This window comes from Chiloscyllium punctatum, chromosome 26 (genome assembly GCF_047496795.1).
Source record: "Chiloscyllium punctatum isolate Juve2018m chromosome 26, sChiPun1.3, whole genome shotgun sequence".
Lineage (NCBI taxonomy): Eukaryota > Metazoa > Chordata > Chondrichthyes > Orectolobiformes > Hemiscylliidae > Chiloscyllium > Chiloscyllium punctatum.
Window position 1 is genome coordinate 42705224 of NC_092764.1, and position 19652 is coordinate 42724875.

At 37.5% G+C, this 19652-nt stretch overlaps 1 protein-coding gene across 1 annotated transcript in view; it reads right to left on the reverse strand.

Moving 5' to 3' along the window:
* itfg1 (integrin alpha FG-GAP repeat containing 1) overlaps positions 1–19652 on the reverse strand; it is a 251148-nt gene that overhangs the window by 226305 nt on the left and 5191 nt on the right. Inside the window, exons 2-4 of the mRNA XM_072596239.1 lie at positions 12316–12394; positions 12087–12223; positions 10995–11052 (exon numbers count right to left, since the gene is read on the reverse strand). Coding sequence (XP_072452340.1) covers positions 10995–11052; positions 12087–12223; positions 12316–12394 — 274 coding nt within the window. The remainder of the gene's footprint in view (positions 1–10994; positions 11053–12086; positions 12224–12315; positions 12395–19652) is intronic.

The following is a 19652-nucleotide window of genomic DNA, read 5'->3' on the forward strand; positions in this document are numbered from 1 at the left end:
AGTATCCAAATGATTGGAGATACATTGCATTCATATATTCAAGTTACATAATTAATAATTATATTAAGCATTAGTTATTTCCCTCGATGCTGAAGTTTGTTCAGCTTTATTCCAATCAGCAAGTGCAGATTTTTTGAAAATTCAGTTTAAAAGTCTAATGATCATGAAACTATTGTTGATAAACCATTGTGGTTCATTGATGTCCTTTAGGGAAGGTGACTTGTCACCCTTATTTAGTCTGATCCAGATATGACACAAGACCCACAGGAAACTGGTTGACTCTTAACTCCTTTTTGGATAATTAGGGATGACAACAAATGCTGTCCTACCCAGCAACACCCATAGCCAATGAACAAATACGAAACAAAATCCTTATTTGGTGCATGATCAAAAAGTGTTACAACCTTCAAGAATGAAAAATGTTAAAGCTATCAATGGGACATAAATTCACAATTAGTTACACAGAATAGAAAGTGGCATAAATCAAAAGTTGCAGAAACATACCAAGAGGAAAAAGAAAAAAAATAGTGATCAAATCCCTTAGTTTTGCCTCTACTGCCTGCCATTTACAAAGCAACTGTCACAAAACAATCAACCAAATTATACTTCATCAATTTATTTCTTGACCACATTGCCCCCTATTTATAAAATTACTATTCATCACATATCAAACATAAACGTAATTAAAAAGTAAGTCTGCCAATCTTATTAGTTAAACGAAAAGTGGAAATGAGAAAATATCAAAAGTTAACAAAGCAGTACATTACTTACATTAGGTGTGGATTTAAAATATTTTTGAATAGAAAATAAAAGAGATATTTAAGTGGAAAATTAGAAATACCAAGAACTGGAAACTAACAGTTGCTTTGCAATTTTGGTCTGCAAGTAATCATGCAATCTCTATTTGGTGACCTCAGTTAGAGGGGACACACTGTGAACAGCAAAGGGAGTATGCTAACTTGAAAATAATTCACTGTTTCAGATGGGAGGAGTATTTTGGTTCTGGATTGAGAGAAAAGCGGCAGTGAAAAAGCAGATGCTGCATCTCATGTCTACATGGAGGGTGCTGTCGAAAGGGGACAGGGCGTTAAGTGTAATGGCAGATTGATTCAGGATGCCCTAAATGGATCGATCCTTTCAGAATGTGGAGAGGAGGGAAATAAGAGGAATTTTAATGGTGACAATGCTTAACAGGTAGTAGAAACTATCTATTGAATGTGGAGAGTGTTTGAATGGATGATGAGGACAAAGGGACCTATCTCAATCTCTGTCTCTTACATCTAAAAAAAGCCTGGAAGAATACTAGACATTTATCTAGTACTGACTTCTTTTCAGGTGAATACATAGCATTACATATAGGGCAAGTGTGTAATCAAAGTGATGACAGCTTGCGGCATTTAGGTTACTTGGTAGCTTTCTAAATTATCATGAAACGCTACAGTGCTTTATCAACATTTTTCTTATGTTAACCACTACAGCAAAACCTGCTTTTAGTCACGAATATAAATTCAGGAACAAGTGAAGAAGGCTCTCAGAATGCATACCTCTACCACAATGTGCTGACTCAATAATTATGTAGTTCTTTCAGACTGTGTATTATAACTACAAAACTGAAAACAATGAATATTTTTATTAAGACTTGTCTTCTCACACAGAAAACCTTCGGCTCATCCACATCCAACAACATGCTCTGAAGGCTTGGCTCACATTTGACAGCTATAACAAATTGTACATGAGCAGGGGAAATTATCTACAATATTCTAAACAAAACATAAAAACACAATCAAAGAACACAAACACAACACAATCAATCATCTCCCCATATTCAGGGATTTTGAAAGAAGTAAAGCAAGGATCAGAACCTTCTTCAGCCATATCTATTTGTGCATAAGTGAATGCATTTCAACAAAGCTAAAGTTTAGATACTTTTTTTAAGCAAACAAATTAACAAGCAGGGTAAAAAAAATGACCACCATCCAAAAAGATGGGGTGATGACCGAGTGGTATTATCACTGTACTGTTAATCCAGAGACCCAGACAATGTTCTGGGTTGAATTCTGCCATTGTAGATAGTGGAATTTGAATTCAATAAAAGAAAATCTGGAATTAAAAATGTATTGATACTATGAATTCATTGTCAATTGTGGAAAAGACCACGTGGTTCACAAATTTCCTTTAGGGAAGGAAACTGCCATCCTTGCCTAGTCTGACGTATTTGTGACTTCAGACTCTCAGCAATGTGGTTGACTCTCAACTGCCATCTGGGCAATTAGGGAGGGCGGGGGGGGGGGGAAAAGGAGAGTAAATGCTGGCCTAACCAGCGACACCCTCATCCATGAATGGAGGAAAAAATTATGAATCATATCAGGAAATTTGGCCTCTCAAATAAGCTCTACGATTTAATACAATAATATGACCGGAGTAAATAAAAATACATACATTTGATGGTAAACTAGTTTCTACTGAGAAGGAATGTGGTTTGCATGCTCAATGGTGAGATTTGCAGGGCTAATACACAAGTATTTTGCTTAAATCAGCTATAGCTCATTGACAATTTCCCCATTTTTCACTTGGAAGATTACAGATTCAAGTGAAACAAGAGATTTTAAGTTACATTCCAGTGCAAACTTGAGGAATACCATGATGTTGGAGGTCAGTTAGTTGAGACATTAAGTCGTGGCTCAGTCTTCCAACCCTGCAAAGGCGTTAAATCCTATGGTATTGCTTTGAGGGTGGCAGGAGGATTTTCCTGTGTCCTTAATCAACAACAGTAAAACAGATTATCGAATTGTTGTTGTTCACGAGACCCGCGATAAACTGTTTAGCTGCTCAGCTGTTTAGAATTATACCTAGCACAAAGGAAGATGATAGTGGTTGTTAGAGATCAGTCATCTGAGCTCAAGAACAAGAACCAGAGCACTTCCTGTTGGGCTCCTCAAGATAGTGCCCTTGGCCAACTATTTCAGCTGCTTCAAATGACCTTCCCTCCATCATAAGGTCAGAAGTGGAGGTCCGCTGATGACAGCACAATGTTCAGTACTATTTGTTACTCCTCAAACACAAGACGTGGATGATATCCAGGTTTGGACTGACAAGTGTCAAGTAATGACCTCCAATACCAAAACAGAATCTAAGCATCAACCTTTGATATACAATGGCAATACCACTGAATTCCCGACTAACAACACTATAAGATTACCAATGATTAGAAGGGACATTGGACTAGCTCTGCAAGTACTATGGTTATAAGAGCAGAAACTACGAACACTGCAGCATATAACTCACCTCCTGACTCCCCAAGCCTGGCCATCATCTACAAGGCAGAAGTCAGAAGTGTTATGCATTCTTCCAGGCCCAAATACATTTGACATGCTAGACCACATCCAAAACAAAACAGTCCACTTGCTTGACACATCCACAAACAGTCACTCCTTCCACCACCACACAGTAGCAAGAGTGTGTACCACCTCGTAAAATGCACCGCAGAAATTCTCTTAAGGGTCTTATATAGCATCCTCCTGTCACAAAGCTGGTTCACGTTTTCCCAAAAGCTGTTCCTTTTCTCAAGCATACTATGTCCTTGGTTTTTTTTCAAGAGAGGTTGTAAATGCTCCCGGTGTCGATTAGACTAGCTTGGTGCTGCGATCAAAGGGTATTCAGAGGCCTTTTTGTTTATATGTAAACAAATGAGACTTCAGACCAAAGTGGTCATGTTTCAGAAGTGACCTGTAGAATGGAGGGGGAGTAGTCAGCTTTCTGGGCGGCACTGTCGTTCAGTGGTTAGCACTGCTGCCTCACAGCACCAGGGTCCCAGGTTAGAATCCAGCCTCGGCTGAATATCTGTGTGGAGTTCGCACATTTTCTCAGTGTCTGCATGCGTTTCCTCCAGGTGCTCCGGTTTCCTCCCGCAGTCCAAAAATGTGCAGGTTAGGTGAATTGGCCATGCTAAATTGCCCATAGTGTTAGGTGCATTAGTCAGAAGGAAATGGGTCTGTGTGGGTTACTCTTTGGAGGGTCGGTGTGGACTTGTTGGGCTGAAGGGCCTGTTTCCACACTGTAGGGAATCTAATCTAACCTAAACTAATCTAATCTTCTATCTGAGCAGTTTAGTCCAAAACTAGTTGGGAGCTCAACAGTGTGCTTGTGTGGAATCTCTCCCTCCCTCTTTCTAACTTCAGCCTGAAAGCATCTGTTCCACTTGTTGTTTTAAACTGGTCTTTAAGGGGGTTTGCTTATTGAGTATATTCAAAGCATCATAATTAAGGCTAGTTTCGATAGACTGAGTTCTGTCAGAGTTTTTAATTCTTTTTTTGTGTTTCATTGTGTAATTTTGTGAATAAACGTGTTTTCTGTATTAAAACCTGGTAGTCAACCTCGCTAACTTACTCCTGGTAATTTTCACTGTACACTTACTGAAACAAATTGCAAAGTTATGGTCTAGGCTGCCTGCTCAAGAATGTTTTGAGTGGTCTTGCCTAGTCCATAACATTCCAAACCTGTGACTATTACCATCTAGAAGGACGGACAGGGGCAACGGATATATGGGAACACCATCACCTGCCAGTTTCCCTCCAAGGTGCTCACTACCCTGACTTTATAGCATCACAGAATTCTGATGATGCAGGAGGCCATTTAGCCCATTGTGCCTGCACCAAATGTTATCTAGTCAAGCTCCATTATCCAGTGCCAATCTCTTGTCTTTTCCCCATATCCCTGCACACCATTACACAACAAAATACCATCAAATGCCATTTTGAGTACCTTAATTCAATCTGCACATTTCTAAGCATATTCCATACCCTAACAACTCACTGTTTGAAGATGTTTATTTTGTCATATTGTTCTCACTGCATTTGCACATTGCTTTAAACTGATGCCTTCTCATTCATGATTCATTTACAAGCAGAAACAGCTTCTCCCTATCTATGCTGCCCAGCTTGCTCACAATTTTGAAAAATTTTAATCAGATCTCCTCTCAGTCTACTCCTCACCAGGAAGAACAGTCCCAATATCTTCCATCCATCCTCATAACAGTAGTTTCTCAAATCTGGAACCATTCTTGCAAGTCATTTCTGCACTCTCTAATACATTTAGATCTTTCCCAAAATGTGGCACCCACAAACGTACGTAATACTCCAGATTAGTTTGAACAAATGTCTTGTACAAATTCAACATTATCTCTCTGATTTTAGATTTATTTGTAGGGGTATAGACTACAAGAACTGGATGCTTTAATTATTGTGGTTTTCACCTGTCCTGTCTTCTTCAATAACTTGTGCATATATACAATCATGCCTCACTGCTCCTGCACCCCTTTTAGAATTGCATCCACTATTTATCTTTTAGTGCTCTTCCAAAGTACAACAAACCCTATTTGCCACTGCATGGCCACTCCACCAACTTGCCAATATCATTTTTAAGTTCCACACTATTGCCCTCAGAGTTTACAATTTATCTAAGTTGTGAGTCATCTGCAAACTTGGGTATTGTCTCCTGCATACCAAGATCCAGACCATTAACATTTTCATGACCCAGAAATACATCACTGCTCCTTCAGGGTCACTAAGTCAAAATCCTGGGAATTCATCCCTAACAGCACTGTGGGCCTACCTATAACATGTGAACTACAACAGTTCAAGAATGCAGTTTGCTGCTGCCTTCTCAAGGGCAACAAGAAATGGGCAACACACGCTGAGCCAGCTAGCGATGCCAAAATCCCATGAATTAATTTAGAAACAAGAAAAAAAATCACAACACTGAATACTTCTAACATAGGGCTTCTCAAATATCTTTCCAAAGAATTTCAAAAGATGCTGGACTTCCTGTTTTCCAATCAATATTACAGCAGCTTCTCATTTGAACCAATGTAACTGCTTAGACACAGTGGTGTTATATTTGTGCAGAAAGGCCATCAGATATACATTTATTCAAAATCACAGTTTTTTTGTTTTCGTCAATAGCAACAATTAAATAATCTACACTTGTCAAATCATAAAGCACGGCAACAGACCCTTTCGTCCAACCAGTCCATGCCGAAACTAAACTAGCCCCACCTGCCCGCTTCTGGCCTATGTCCCTCCAAACCTTTCCTATTCATGCATGGATTCAAATGTCTTTTTAAATATTGTAATTATACCTGCATTCACCACTTCCTCTGCTAGTGTATTCCACATGCCAGCCACGTTCTTGCCCGTCTTTTCTAAATCTCTCTGCTTTCACCTTAAAAACGTATCCACTATTCTTGAAATCCCCACCTTAAGGAAAATAAACAACTACCATTGACTATCTATTCCTCTTATTATTTTATAAACTTCTATTAGGTCAAGTCTCAACCTCCTACACTTCAGTGAAAAAAATCCCAGCCTTTCTTTATAACTCAAACCTTCCCTACCCATTAACATCCTGGTAAATCTCTTTTGAACCCTCTCCAGCTTGATAGTATCCTTCCTATATTGGATGACCATAACTGGACATAGTATTCTAGAATAGGCCTCACTAATGTGAGGCCCATTCTGGAATACAACCTTAACATGACTTCCCAACTCCTACACTCAAAAGGACTGAGCAATGAAGGCAAAATGTGCCAAACACCTTTTTAACCACTTTGCCTATATGGACGCAAACTTCAAAAGAATTATGTATCTGCATCTCTAGGTCCCTCTGTTCTCAAACATTACCCAAGACCCTATCACTAATTGCATAAGCCTTACCCTTGCTTGCTGCACTAAAGTGCATTTATCCAGATTGAACTCCATCTGCTATTTTTCAGCCCACTGACCCATTTGGTCAAGACCCCTTTGTAATCTTAGAAAACCTTTTTCACTGTCTTCTATGCCACCAATTCGTGTGTCATTCACAAACTTCTGTATTCTCATCCAAATTCGGTCATTCTTGATGAAGGACTTATGCCCGAAACATTGATTCTCCTACTCCTTGGATGGTGTGCTTTTCCAGCACCCCACTGTCAACGCTGATCTGCAGTCCTCACCTTCTCCAAATCATTGATATAAACAACAAAAAAAGGATGCAGAACCAATCACAGTGGCACACCATTGGTCACAAGCCTCCAATCGAAAAAGGAACCTGCCACCATTATTCTCGGTCTCCTGCTGTTAAGCCAATTATGTACCCAATTGGCAAACTCACCCTGAATCCCATGTGACGTAACTTTACTAGCTAGTCTACCATGCAGAATCGCATTAAAAGTCTTACTAAAATCCAAATAAAAAATGTTTACTGCCCTGCCATTGTCAATCTTTTTGGTAACTTCCTCAAAAAACTCAGTCAAATTTGAGACACAAGATTTTCCTCACACAAAACTATGCTGACTACCCCTAATCAATGTTTGCCTCTCTAATTGTCCATAAATCCTATTTAGCACATTGTTGCTTTTTATAAACAGGCAGCATTATATAAATGCATAAAAAATGCACTCTCTATAGCTTCCATTTTGTATGTTTGCATTCAAAGTTAATGTTTTCGTTTGATATATGCTTCCACGAAATAATTTGATGCATTATTATACCAGTTTTAACAGAAGTGTAAGTTGTTTAACAGAAAATATGTCTAGAAATTAAATTTAATATTACTGTATTTAATACTTTTTTACTATATTTATAACACTTATTAATTAGATTAGATTCCCTACAATGTGGAAACAGGCCCGTGAGCCCAACAAGCCCACACCAACCCTCCAAAGAGTAACCCATCCAGATCCATTTCCCTCTGACTCATGCACGTAACAATTTAGCATGGCCAATTCACCTAACCTGCACATCTTTGAGCTGCGAGAGGAAACCAGAGCACCTGGAGGAAAACCACGTAGACACAGGGAGAATGTGCAAACTCCACACAGACAGTCGCCTGAGGCTGCAATCAAACCTGGGGCCCTGGTGCTGTGAGGCAGCAGCGCTAACCACTAAGCCACCATGTCGCCCGGTCTATCTCCATATCTTGATTTTCTTTTCTCCACATACTGCCTAATCAACCATTCCAATCCATTAATGCTAAAATGCCCAGTCAGATTTAATGCAATTCACCCAACTGAAGACAAGTGATTCAATGTGCTGTTTCATGTTGAATGGCCACCGCATGAACTACCACATCATAAATACATAGCACCCATTTATGCTTTCCTACTACTGGAGAATTCCTGAATGTCAGAATGGCTATTGCAGTTCATCATTTTTTTTTGTCTTTTCTTGTTTCAGTTGTTGTTACAATTCTTCATCAATGTCACTTAAAAACACCACAACTCCACATTTTTTTTTAAAAAGTTCCCATTAAACGCAACTGGCAATTGTTGAGAAAATTTATCAATTTTCAATTTGCCTTCAAGACAGCAAAGAAAGGAAACAAAATTGACAAAAGAAATGGTCTTTAGTGAATAATAAAAGCTGGTATAGCTGTAACTGTGCTTGGTCAGTCAGAATGTCACCCCTATATTGATATGTTGATTTTATTGATCAGTGTATTTGCATCCATTAACTGATAATAAAATGGATAAATCAAGGTTCTAAGTTAATTCCACAAAATTAAAAACAAAAAACTGGGCGGGCTTGATAGAAGGATACACACAAGAGAAAGCAAGCAATAGTTTACCATTTTCTTATTAGAGATTCTGACTACCTACTGTTGTTAAGATTAACCAATCTTTTTGTAATTTTGCTAAATAGCTTCAAATTAGTAAACTGCACGTGTTGTGCATTCATTGAAACAATCGTAACCTCTTTGCTTGAGAAGGGAAGAGCATTCTAAAAGTACGAATGTTTCTAAGGCAATGTCCATCTGCACTCGATCTGGTGAAATTTAATTTCTTGGTTGCCAACTGAACGGCATTTTGTTTCTCAGCCCAATGAATAACTGGCAAGCTTCTCCTTAAATCGGGGCAGCCAATAATTATCAATAATCAGGACTAGAACTTAACTGAAATCTTTTTAAGAGGGGTTCAATGTGGGAAACATCTACTATACAACAAATGCATCCAGATCTTTTCTCTATTGTTAGCCACTCATGTTACTACACAAAATAAATTATTCAAAATTGTGAACGTTAATCTCAGCAATAAATTTGACTGACAAATTCAGAATAAAGGAGGACCACCCAGATTCTGGATCAAGTGAAATGAGCAACAGCAACAGCAACAATAGTCAATAGATAAAGGAAAAATGCGACTAGTTTGCCTATTAGTTTTGAATTAGTTATAAGAAAAAGATAAGAGTGAACGTACCTCTACTGCAATGTTAAGAGATCAACTGCTTTCCATTTACTTCAGAAAAAAAAATGGAAACTCCAATTCTGAAAATTTGGTGATTCACCTTTAAATAGTCACTTGGTTTTACAGAAATTTCAGTACAGTCATGAAAAAAGAGAGACATGATGATGAAACATTTCATCTTGCACTCATCAAAACAAAGGGAAAAACGATGAATGCAGGGCAAAAACCTTTGACATCATGTCTCCTTTTCGAGCATGTCATAGCTCAATTACTTTTGAATTTTACATATTAATTTTGCTTTTCATATTTGTTTGGTTGTATTCAGTCTCCTTAAAAGTCCAACTGACATAATCAATTTCTTAAGTGCAGTAAAAACCATCTTTGTCGCACGTTGTCTAGCATAAATTAAGTTAGACTTTTGAACAGTCAGCAACTTCCAAATCACTCAGTTTCAAAGAGCAAAGCTTTATATATACAGTGCAATGTAAAATGCAGAGCAACCTTTATGCAATGTCAATTGTATACGCAAGTAGTCACATATAACTGATTACAAGTATAGTTGATATTGAAAAAGCATTTTGCTGTTTTCAAATTTAGCATTATTTGGACCATGATAATTGTTTGAAGATTTATAAAAATAATTTTACGACAATTGGAAAAAGTTAAAAAAGTGACATTCACTGCAAAAGTGACTACTAGAAGGAAAATTAACAAGATAAAAATTCAACTTATATTCCCTGTTTAGAATAAATTCAACTGGTTATTCATTTGCACAATTCTGAGAGTTATTGCTAGCATTCACAGGGCTGAATAGTTTTACTTGACAACGTGCACAGACATGCTTCTTCACTATTAGACCCCTTGTAATGAAACAGAACATTTCAAGAAAAATCAGCATGAAGACCCCTCCCTAGCTATTCCTCAACATTTTAATCAATGCATTGTTTGCATCATTTTCTGTTTTAGATCATACTCATATTGCTTAAACTTCATAGAACAATACTATAAAATACATGTAAGATTCAGAATTCCTGCACTTGGTCATCCCAAAACAAAACAGATCATCGATTGTTGTTATACAGACAAAGTCAGAATTACCTTTTGACCCATGCTTTCCATGTCAGTCATTAAGACCTATCTACTCTAATCTCATTTTCCAACATTTGGCCCAAGGGCTTGAACGCCGTGATATTTCATAGATTTGTCTAATATATCTCAATACTTCTGAAGAATGCCTCAATTAATAAAGGGTAGCTAATCAAATAGAAATAAGAACCAGCGTAGATAGAAGTGCTGGACTTTGAACTAAAGACAGCAATTCTAAAATCTTTTTGAAACAGGACATGTGAATAATTTCATCATCTTACCAAATTTTTACTTTCTCTTCTTGTTGCTACCCTTCTAATTTCTGATTTGAAAAAGAAATTCTCAGTAGATAAATATACCTCATTTTTTCTCCTAACTGAAGTATTACTCAGCATTATTTTTCATCTCTGGCAAAATGCAACACAACAGTTATATCAGCTGAGATAAAAGTTAAATCAAATCAGTCAATTCAGCACAGTTGCAGTCTTATTCAACCAGGACTTTAAAACTGTCAAGTATTTGCCAGTCAAAGTTCCACAAAGGAATTTAAGAAGGGGTGGCATGAAGAAATAATTTTCATTACATTGGATTAGCACATGGTAATAGTAGCAACCAAACTGCATCCTTTATTATAGACTTATAGACTTTATTATAGACTTCAAATACAAGTTGAGACAAAGAGAATACTTACTCCAGTACTAGCGGTTCATCCAAAAAGCTATGCTTTAAACTGGTAAAAAGTTTTGAATCTAAGAAAGAAAAAGAAAAACAATGTACTTACATACAATCAGAAAATCTCATGTGGCACTCAACGCAAAGTTTCAATAAAATATGCTAAAATGTACAAGTTTTCAATTGTATACAATCAACAGACTCAGCAAAATCTATAATGGCCCACTCTCAGGAAGCCAACTACAATGATATTCTACTGTTCAATTAGTAACATTCTCACCTGCAGAAGATTTAAAGCTTAAGTCCCAATCTAGATACTTGAGCACAAAATTTAGAAGGATACTTCAATGTGGTACTGAAGGAGCATTACACCATTGCAGCTGCTTTCTTTTAGATGGTAAATTAAACAGAGGCCCAGGTCTGTATTCTCAGATAGACAAAATAAAAAATTCAATGGACCAGCTTTAAACAACAAGGGAGTTCTCTACTGTGTGCTTGCAAAAGTTTTCTTCAGCTAACAACGATAAAAACAATGATGTAGCTGTTATTATACTATAGCTTTTGAGACTTTGTGGTGGAGGCTACCTGTCTTGTTTCCCAAATTAAAACAGAAATACCATTTCAAAATGTGACTTTCTTGACAGTACAGCAATCCTGAGGTCATGACAGAATCTATTCAAAAGAAAATTTTATAAAGTCCTAAAAGATGAGACTTATTCACTTGCTTCCTCCCTGTCAGAGTCTCCCCACATCAAAATGAAACATTCAATAGTTAGTATGATTTGAGATGGTCCTGTTGAGATTAGGTTTACTTAAGTCACATAATTGTATCTTGATTGTTTCTCTGTAGAGCTTACAATAACATTATTTTAAAACAAAAAGCCTACTCCAAATTCAAAGTTGCTTCATTTAAATTAGTGTAAATAATCAAAATACTTGACTCCAAACAGTCAGCTTGGTGTGTTACTTTCATTGTTTAATTTGAAACATTATATATTTGAATTGTATAATTATAATTAAAGTGTCTTTCTTTATTAAAGATAAAAAATAAAAAATAATGATATAATTTGGACAAAGGTCAAAACACATTTAGTAGTATGCACAAGCTTACCCAATGTTTGGTTACTTCCCCAGAAAATAACAATGCTTGTGTTGTCACTGTGATCCTTAGATCGAACAGCAAGTAAGACATCCATTTGTGAGTCACCATCATAGTCTCCTGGTACCACATTAGTAATTACCAGATCACTGAAAGGAATAAAAGGAAAAAGTAAACATTCAACCATTCTCCTTTAAAAATGTAGAAAAAAAAAGAGAGGCAATATAAAATGGGTACTTACTTCTGCTGAAGCACCACTTTGGGTTTTGGCTTATAATAGGGTGTCTTTACATCAGCTAACAAGATTATCAATTGATTTTCTGTAACAGATAAAGGAAAATGTAAGAAAATTAAAAAAAGAATATCAATTGTATATAATTTTCAACACATCATAATGTAAGAGGATTTTTGTTTCATATTGCTCAAATTATTTGGACTGAAGGGTCTGTTTCTATACTATATTATTTGCCAAATTATTTGCCAAAAAGACATAACCCATTATTTTTTAATCCATCCTAAAGTCAAAGTGTGTCATACTGAATCATGGCAGTGAATCCCAATCGGAAGTTATATGGAAATTGAAACTTGCAAAGTTGACTGATCCTGAAAAAATATAATTTCTTGGGTTCAGTCAACAATGTAATGATGCAACTGAAAAACAAAAATATTTTCTATAACTTACGATTTGATAAAGATGGTTTGAAAGAACAATGTGCTTTGTTTTGCATTGGAAATAGGTAAACTATCAAGTGATTTCAAAGTGCATTGAATAGTAATTGGGGAAAAATGCAGTCTATTAAGTAAATAAATCGATCTGTTTTGCAAACGTATATCTTTAACCATCCAAATATTTCAATTTCCACCATAGAATAAAATTAGTGAGAAATCTGTCTGGTCTGGCTTTTGCTCAAACAATCTAAAACTACACTGCTTGGTTCTCTCCCCAGAGCCTGATATCACCCTTTGAATCAAATAATGATCTTATTTTCCCTTCAAAGCTGCAATCCTATCAGCATGAACAATGTTCCCTGCCAAAGCATTTCTTTCTTCAACAACTAGCAACAGTAAATGAGCTGGACATAGAAGAACAACTGCTCAGTGGCAATGTAATAATCAGAGTCAACCGCCTGATTCAAAATTCTTCTTGTTGAATCAAAATAAAAAAGATCTGGCAGTTACCTGTCAATCAGCATTAACAGGTGTACTCTTCATGGCAATGCCTCTGCCAATCAAAGTCCAACTACCAAAAATCAACACTCCCCTCTCATGTAGCATAAATTTATTGGCTATCCCGTGGCTCAGTGGTTAACACTGGGTTCAATTCCCGGTCGTGTATGGAATTTGCAAGTCTGCAAGGGTTTGCTCCCACAATCCAAAGATGTACAGGTCAGCTGAATTGGCCATGCTAAATTGCCCAGAGTGTTAGGTGCATTAGTTAGGGGTAAATATAGGGTAGGGAAATGGTTCTGGGTGGTTTACTCTTCGGAGGGTCAGGGTGGCCTTGTTGGGCTAAAGGACCGGTTTCCATACTGTAGGGAATCTAATCTAATCTAATCCCTTTGAATTTGTGTTCTTAAAAATTGTCCTGATGAGCATAAAGCGAAAAGCTTTGACAAAATGTGTATTGTTTTCAGTGATACTCAATACAAGAAATATAAACAAAAAAAAAGGAAGAGTTTCTACAAGGTTATAAAAAGGAAAGGCAAAAAGAGGAGCTCAAGTAAATATCAGTTTCATTCTTAGGGGAAATCAGATTCATAGAGTCATATAGTATAGAAACAGATCCTTCAGTCCAACTAGTCCATGCTGACCATATTCCCAAACCAAACTAGTCCCACTTACTGGCTTTTGGCCTATATCCTCCAAACCTTTCCTATTCACGTACTTGTCAGAGTGTCCTTTAAACGCTGTAACTGTATCAACAGCCATCACTTCCTCTGGCAGTTCATTCTACATATTAACCACTGTGTAAAAAAGTTGCCTCTCATGTCCTTTTTAAATCTTTCTCTTCCCACCTTAAAAAAATTTGCTCCCTTGTTTTAAAATCCCACACCCAAGGAAAACAATCCTTACTATTCACCTTATCTTGCCGCTCATGATTTTATAAAGAAATGGAAAACAAGAAAATGGTAGAGCTTTTGACAAATATTTCATAGTTTTCTTCACAGTTGAAAACAATACATGTATCGTAATGATAATAGAAAATAGAAGCAAAATACATTATTGATGCAACTCTACATAATGATATGCTACAGAAGGATTTGGGTGCCCTCCTACATGAATCACAAAAGGTTGACACGCAGGTATGGCAAAGAATTATGCAAGCAAAGCGAATGTTAGTCTTTATTGCCAGGAAGATGAAGAGGTGAGACATTGACGAGACCACACCCAGCATTCCACATGCAGTATTGGTATTCTTATTCAATTCTTTAGGATGCAGTTCAGAGAAGGTTCACAAAGTTGATTCCTCGGATGAAAGTGTTGTCTTATGCGGACTGGTTGAGTTACATTGATCTGTTTTCATTTGGGTTTAGATGATATTGTTGAAACAAAAGATTCCAACAGATTTGACAAAGTAGTTGCTGACACAATGTTTTTCTGGAGGAATCTAGCACTAGGGAGCATTATTTCAGAAAATAAAGTACAATAACTGTTTTAAAAATGGCAATGAGAAGACATTTATTCTTGAAATTTGGAGGTGTCGGCGTTGGATTGGGGTGGACAAAGTTAAAAGTCACACCACACCAGCTTATAGTCCTACAGGTTTATTTGGAAGCGTTAGTTTGAGGTGCTGCCTCTTCATCAGGTGGTTGTAGAACAGGACAATAAGACACAGAATTTATAGCAAAAGGTTTACAGTATCATGGAGCTGTAATGATAAACAAATTTAGATAGAGTCTGAGTCTTGCATCTTTTAGAATGGGATATATAAATCCCAGAACTCCTTTTAAGTTACATTCTCAAGATAGCTTCAGCATTTCTAACAATAGATGTATTCTCAGCTCAGATAATGTATTAAAGGTGTGAGGTTAAAATATGTCTGTGTCCCAATATTGAATCAGACTGGTTCTATTTCTTAAGTGGGACTTATAGAATCTTACATGGATTTCTGCTGTTTTTGAGTAAAATATAATGTAATTCTGCAAATACAAATTCACCCATAAACTTATACGTGTGCGCATACAGGAGAGACTGAGTGTGTGCGCAAGTGCATGTGAAAGAGTGTGTGCATGTAAGCTTGAAGTATGTGCATGAGTGTGATTGGGGTATAAGCCTGAGAGGGTGTGCATGTGTGGGCCAGAGTGCAGGAGGTGCATGTGTGTGCGTATGAGAGAGGGTCTGCGTGCATGCATGAATATGTAGGAGTATGTGTGAGAGGGAGAATGAGAGCATAGTGCAGTGGAGTCATCTGTAGTGTGACATGAACCCAAGGTCGCGGATGAGGCCATCTCAATGGATACTGAACTTGACTATCAGCCTCTGCTTGGCCACTTTGCATTGTTGCTTCTGGACTTCAGTACCCATAGGGATGGCCTCATCCGGGACCTTGGATTCACGTCACACTACAGATGACCCCCACTGTAATATACATTCTCTCTCTCTCTCACATACACACAGACCTCTCATAAGCGCACACATGCATTCTCCGCACTCACACCCACACACGCAGACCCTCTCACAGGCTTATATCCCATCATAACCATGCACATACTTCACCAAGCTTACACACACACACTTTTACAAGCACTCAAACCCACCTTCACTCTGTCTCTCCTGCACGCGCGCACATAAGCTTATGGGGTGAATTTGTATTTGCAGAATATATTTTGTTTTGTTCAAAGACTGCATAAATCAACATAAGATTCTGTAAGTCCCACTTTAGAAGTAGAACATTGGGACACAGACAGACTTTAACCTCACACCTTTATCTGAGCTGAGGTGGCACCTACTGTTAGAAAAGTTGAAGCTATCCTGAAAATGTAACTTAAAAGGAGTTCTGGGATTTACATATTAAAGAACCAAAACTAGCATATCCCATTCTAAAAGATGAAAGACTCAGGCTACATTTGTTTAATATATCATTACAGCTCTCTGACACTGTAACCCTTTTGCTATAAATTCTGTGTCTTATGGTCCTGCTCCACAACCACCTGAAGAGGCAGAGCCTCGAAAGCTAGTGCTTCCAAATAAAACTGTTGGACTATTACTTGGTGCAGTGTGATTTTTAAACTTTATTCTTGTGAGCCATGAACACTTAAAATTTTCTACCCCAGAAAGCTGGGGAGGTTGAGTAATTTAGCAATGTAATGGCCGATAACTTATTCAAAAAGACAAAGTCAAAACATTTCACTGGGCCTTTATCAGGACTGAGAAACAAGAAATCCAACTGATATCCCCTTTCAAAGTTTTGTTTCTGGAGTCTCAGTCTTCCTGACTGCAAAACAAAAAGCCTCCATTTGGGTCTCTTTTCAGCAATGGTTGTTTGACAGGCTTGGCCACAGATTTCTGAGCATAGATGCATGGACCCTGGAGTTCTTCAAAGTCTCAGAAATGTGTTAAAAAGCTTCAAATTGTAAACAGTGGTGCTGTAAACTACCCAGTTACTTTTAAAATGAAAGTAAGGAATCAAAGAAAATAATTAGTGTTTCTACATGGGTAAGAAGCTAGCACGCTTCCTGTAATCATGGGGAAGAGGAAGCCATTTTGATATCGGTTACAGGCTTCCCTATCAGACATCAATTGCAATTTTGCCTTGAGATTTTCTGCCAGTTAAGAGCTGGACAGCAAATGACACCTGTAGCTTGGCTTGCACCTCAAAAAGAAAAAAACTGACCCTATTGTGCACCAGATAAAACACAGCTCAGATTCAAGATCCCATTTGTGAGGAGTCAATGTAGGTTTTAAGTTTTGTCAAGCTTGCAGCTTCAGGAAGAGATTTGTCGTGTAATTCTCACAATGATAGTTCTGAGAGTGGAAATGTTCTAGCTGGCAACGTGAAAAGGCAGTTGGGAATAACTGTAAATTGTTTGACACTTGGACAGTAATTCAATGGAGAGTGATACTAAAGATGGCTTTAAAAGGAATGGTTTATTTTCATAGCTTAAAAAGTATAAATTATCTAGAAGAGAAAACTGTTTAGCCAACACTGGTTTTGTTCAGCTATTTATTACACTAAAATTTGAAAACATGAAATTTGAAGGTATTTCTTCAGTTCTTTGAACTGAAAGTTTAAATTTTCCTTAAAAGTTCATGGTCTCTTTGCAGATGTGAAAAAGTACACAAGATGTAAGTGATCGAGTAGTGACTCCCAGGGATATATAGCTTAAATCGAAACAGTAGCAAATTTCCTCAACTCTTTTTTTTTTCCTGTTTAACTCTTTTTTTCCTGCCATTTTCAACCCTTTGTACAGAAGTTCCTTCAATCACAACTGCCAGAAATTATAAACAAATTCTCAGGATGCCTTAATAAAATATATATAAAACAACATCTCATGCAGCCATTTTATCTAAATTAATTGGCTTTCGAGAGAAAAAAATTACATCTTAAAATTCATTAAATCGATCTTACTCATACTAGATTCTGGTTGTCCTAAATTGCATTAAGCATTGTTAACTTCTCACATTATACGGTTTAATAAGATTACAACTATTCCGATTGTGGCCTCCATTCCACATTCCCACTTATCCCCAATAAAATGTGTTTTACACAGAGTCATAGAGATGTACAGCATGGAAACAGACCCTTCAGTCCAACCTGTCCATGCCGACCAGATATCCCAACCCAATCTAGTCCCACCTGCCAGCACCCGGCCCATATCCCTCCAAACCCTTCCTATTCATATACCCATCCAAATGCCTTTTAAATGTTGCAATTGTACCAGCCTCCATCACATCCTCTGGCAGCTCATTCCATACGTGTACCACCCTCTGCGTGAAAAAGTTGCCCCTTAGGTCTCTTTTATATCTTTCCCTTCTCACCCTAAACCTATGCCCTCTACTTCTGGACTCCTCAACACCAGAGAAAAGACTTTGCCTATTTATCCTATCCATGCCCCTCAATTTTGTAAACCTCTATAAAGGTCACCCCTCAGCCTCCGATGCTCCAGGGAAAACAGTCCCAGCCTGTTCAACCTATCCCTGTAGCTCAAATCCTCCAACCCTGGCAACATCCTTGTAAATCTTTTCTGAACCCTTTCAAGTTTCACAACATCTTTCCGATAGGAAAGAGACCAGAATTACATGCAATATTCCAACAGTGGCCTAACCAATGTCTTGTACAGCAGCAACGTGAACTCCTAACTCCTGCACTCAATACTCTGACCAATAAAGGAAAGCATACCAAACGCCTTCTTCACTATCCTATCTACCTGTGACTCCACTTCCAAGGAGCTATGAACCTGCACTCCAAGGTCTCTTTGTTCAGCAACACTCCCTAGGACCTTACCATTAAGTCTATAAGTCCTGCTAAGATTTGCTTTCCCAAAATGCAGCACCTCGCATTTATCTGAATTAAACTCTATCTGCCACTTCTCAGCCCATTGGCCCATCTGGTCAAGATCCTATTGTAATCTGAGGTAACCCTCTTCGCTGTCCACTACACCTCCAATTTTGGTGTCATCTGCAAACTTACTAACTGTACCTCTTATGCTCACATAGTCAAAAATGTCTCACTGTCTTAAGAGTATTCAGTCATCCTGTTTCCAATACTCTCTAGGGAAGGAATTCCAAAGACTCAATTATCAGAAAAAAAACTCATTTATCATGTTAAATGGAAGAACCCTTATATCTAAAATGCGCCCCCTCATTATTGTCTCTCCCCACCCTTCCCCCATCCAACCTATCAAGTCCCATTGGGATTTTAAATGATTCAATAAGGTCACTTTCTTTTGTTGCAAATTTCAATGAATAGAAGCCCAGCTAGTTAAGGAACCCTCTAAATCCCTCAATCCCTCTCCTAGCCAGATATAAATTAAGAAAGCTTTCTCTGAACTTTAATGAATTTGTATCTTCTCTGAAATCAGATTAAAACTGTATACACTACTCCAGATTTGCTCCTAATGATGACTTATACAACTGTAGTAAAACATTCTTACTTTTATATCCAACTTCCTTTGTTAAATTCTCAATGCAATCAGGCAGAGTTAAGTGTCCCATTGTATTCCCCCCCACATGAAATACATTTTTGTTTAGACAGATGATAATCTTCTGTAATAGAAAATGTCCATTAAAAGTTTGCTCCCATTATATTACCCTACTGAGTAAAGTAGTGTGCCATCACATACAATTCTTTGAAAGGGTCTACTTACATGAAAAAGTTATACAAGCACTTTTTACTACATTTATGAACACTGGTTTGTACAGGCAAGAATGTTAAAAAAATTGCAGAATATCTTTTATCCTGTAACTCCACTTTAATTAGAGTTTACATTTGATTTTGACTTCTTGTATACAATGCCATGCGAAATCCTTTGGCAATTGAATAGCTTTAGTACACTTGAATGCACCAAAATATAGCCATTCTTGAGTTCATGGCTTCTTTTTAAGTTGGATAAAGTCTCTAGTTCACATGGTTAACAT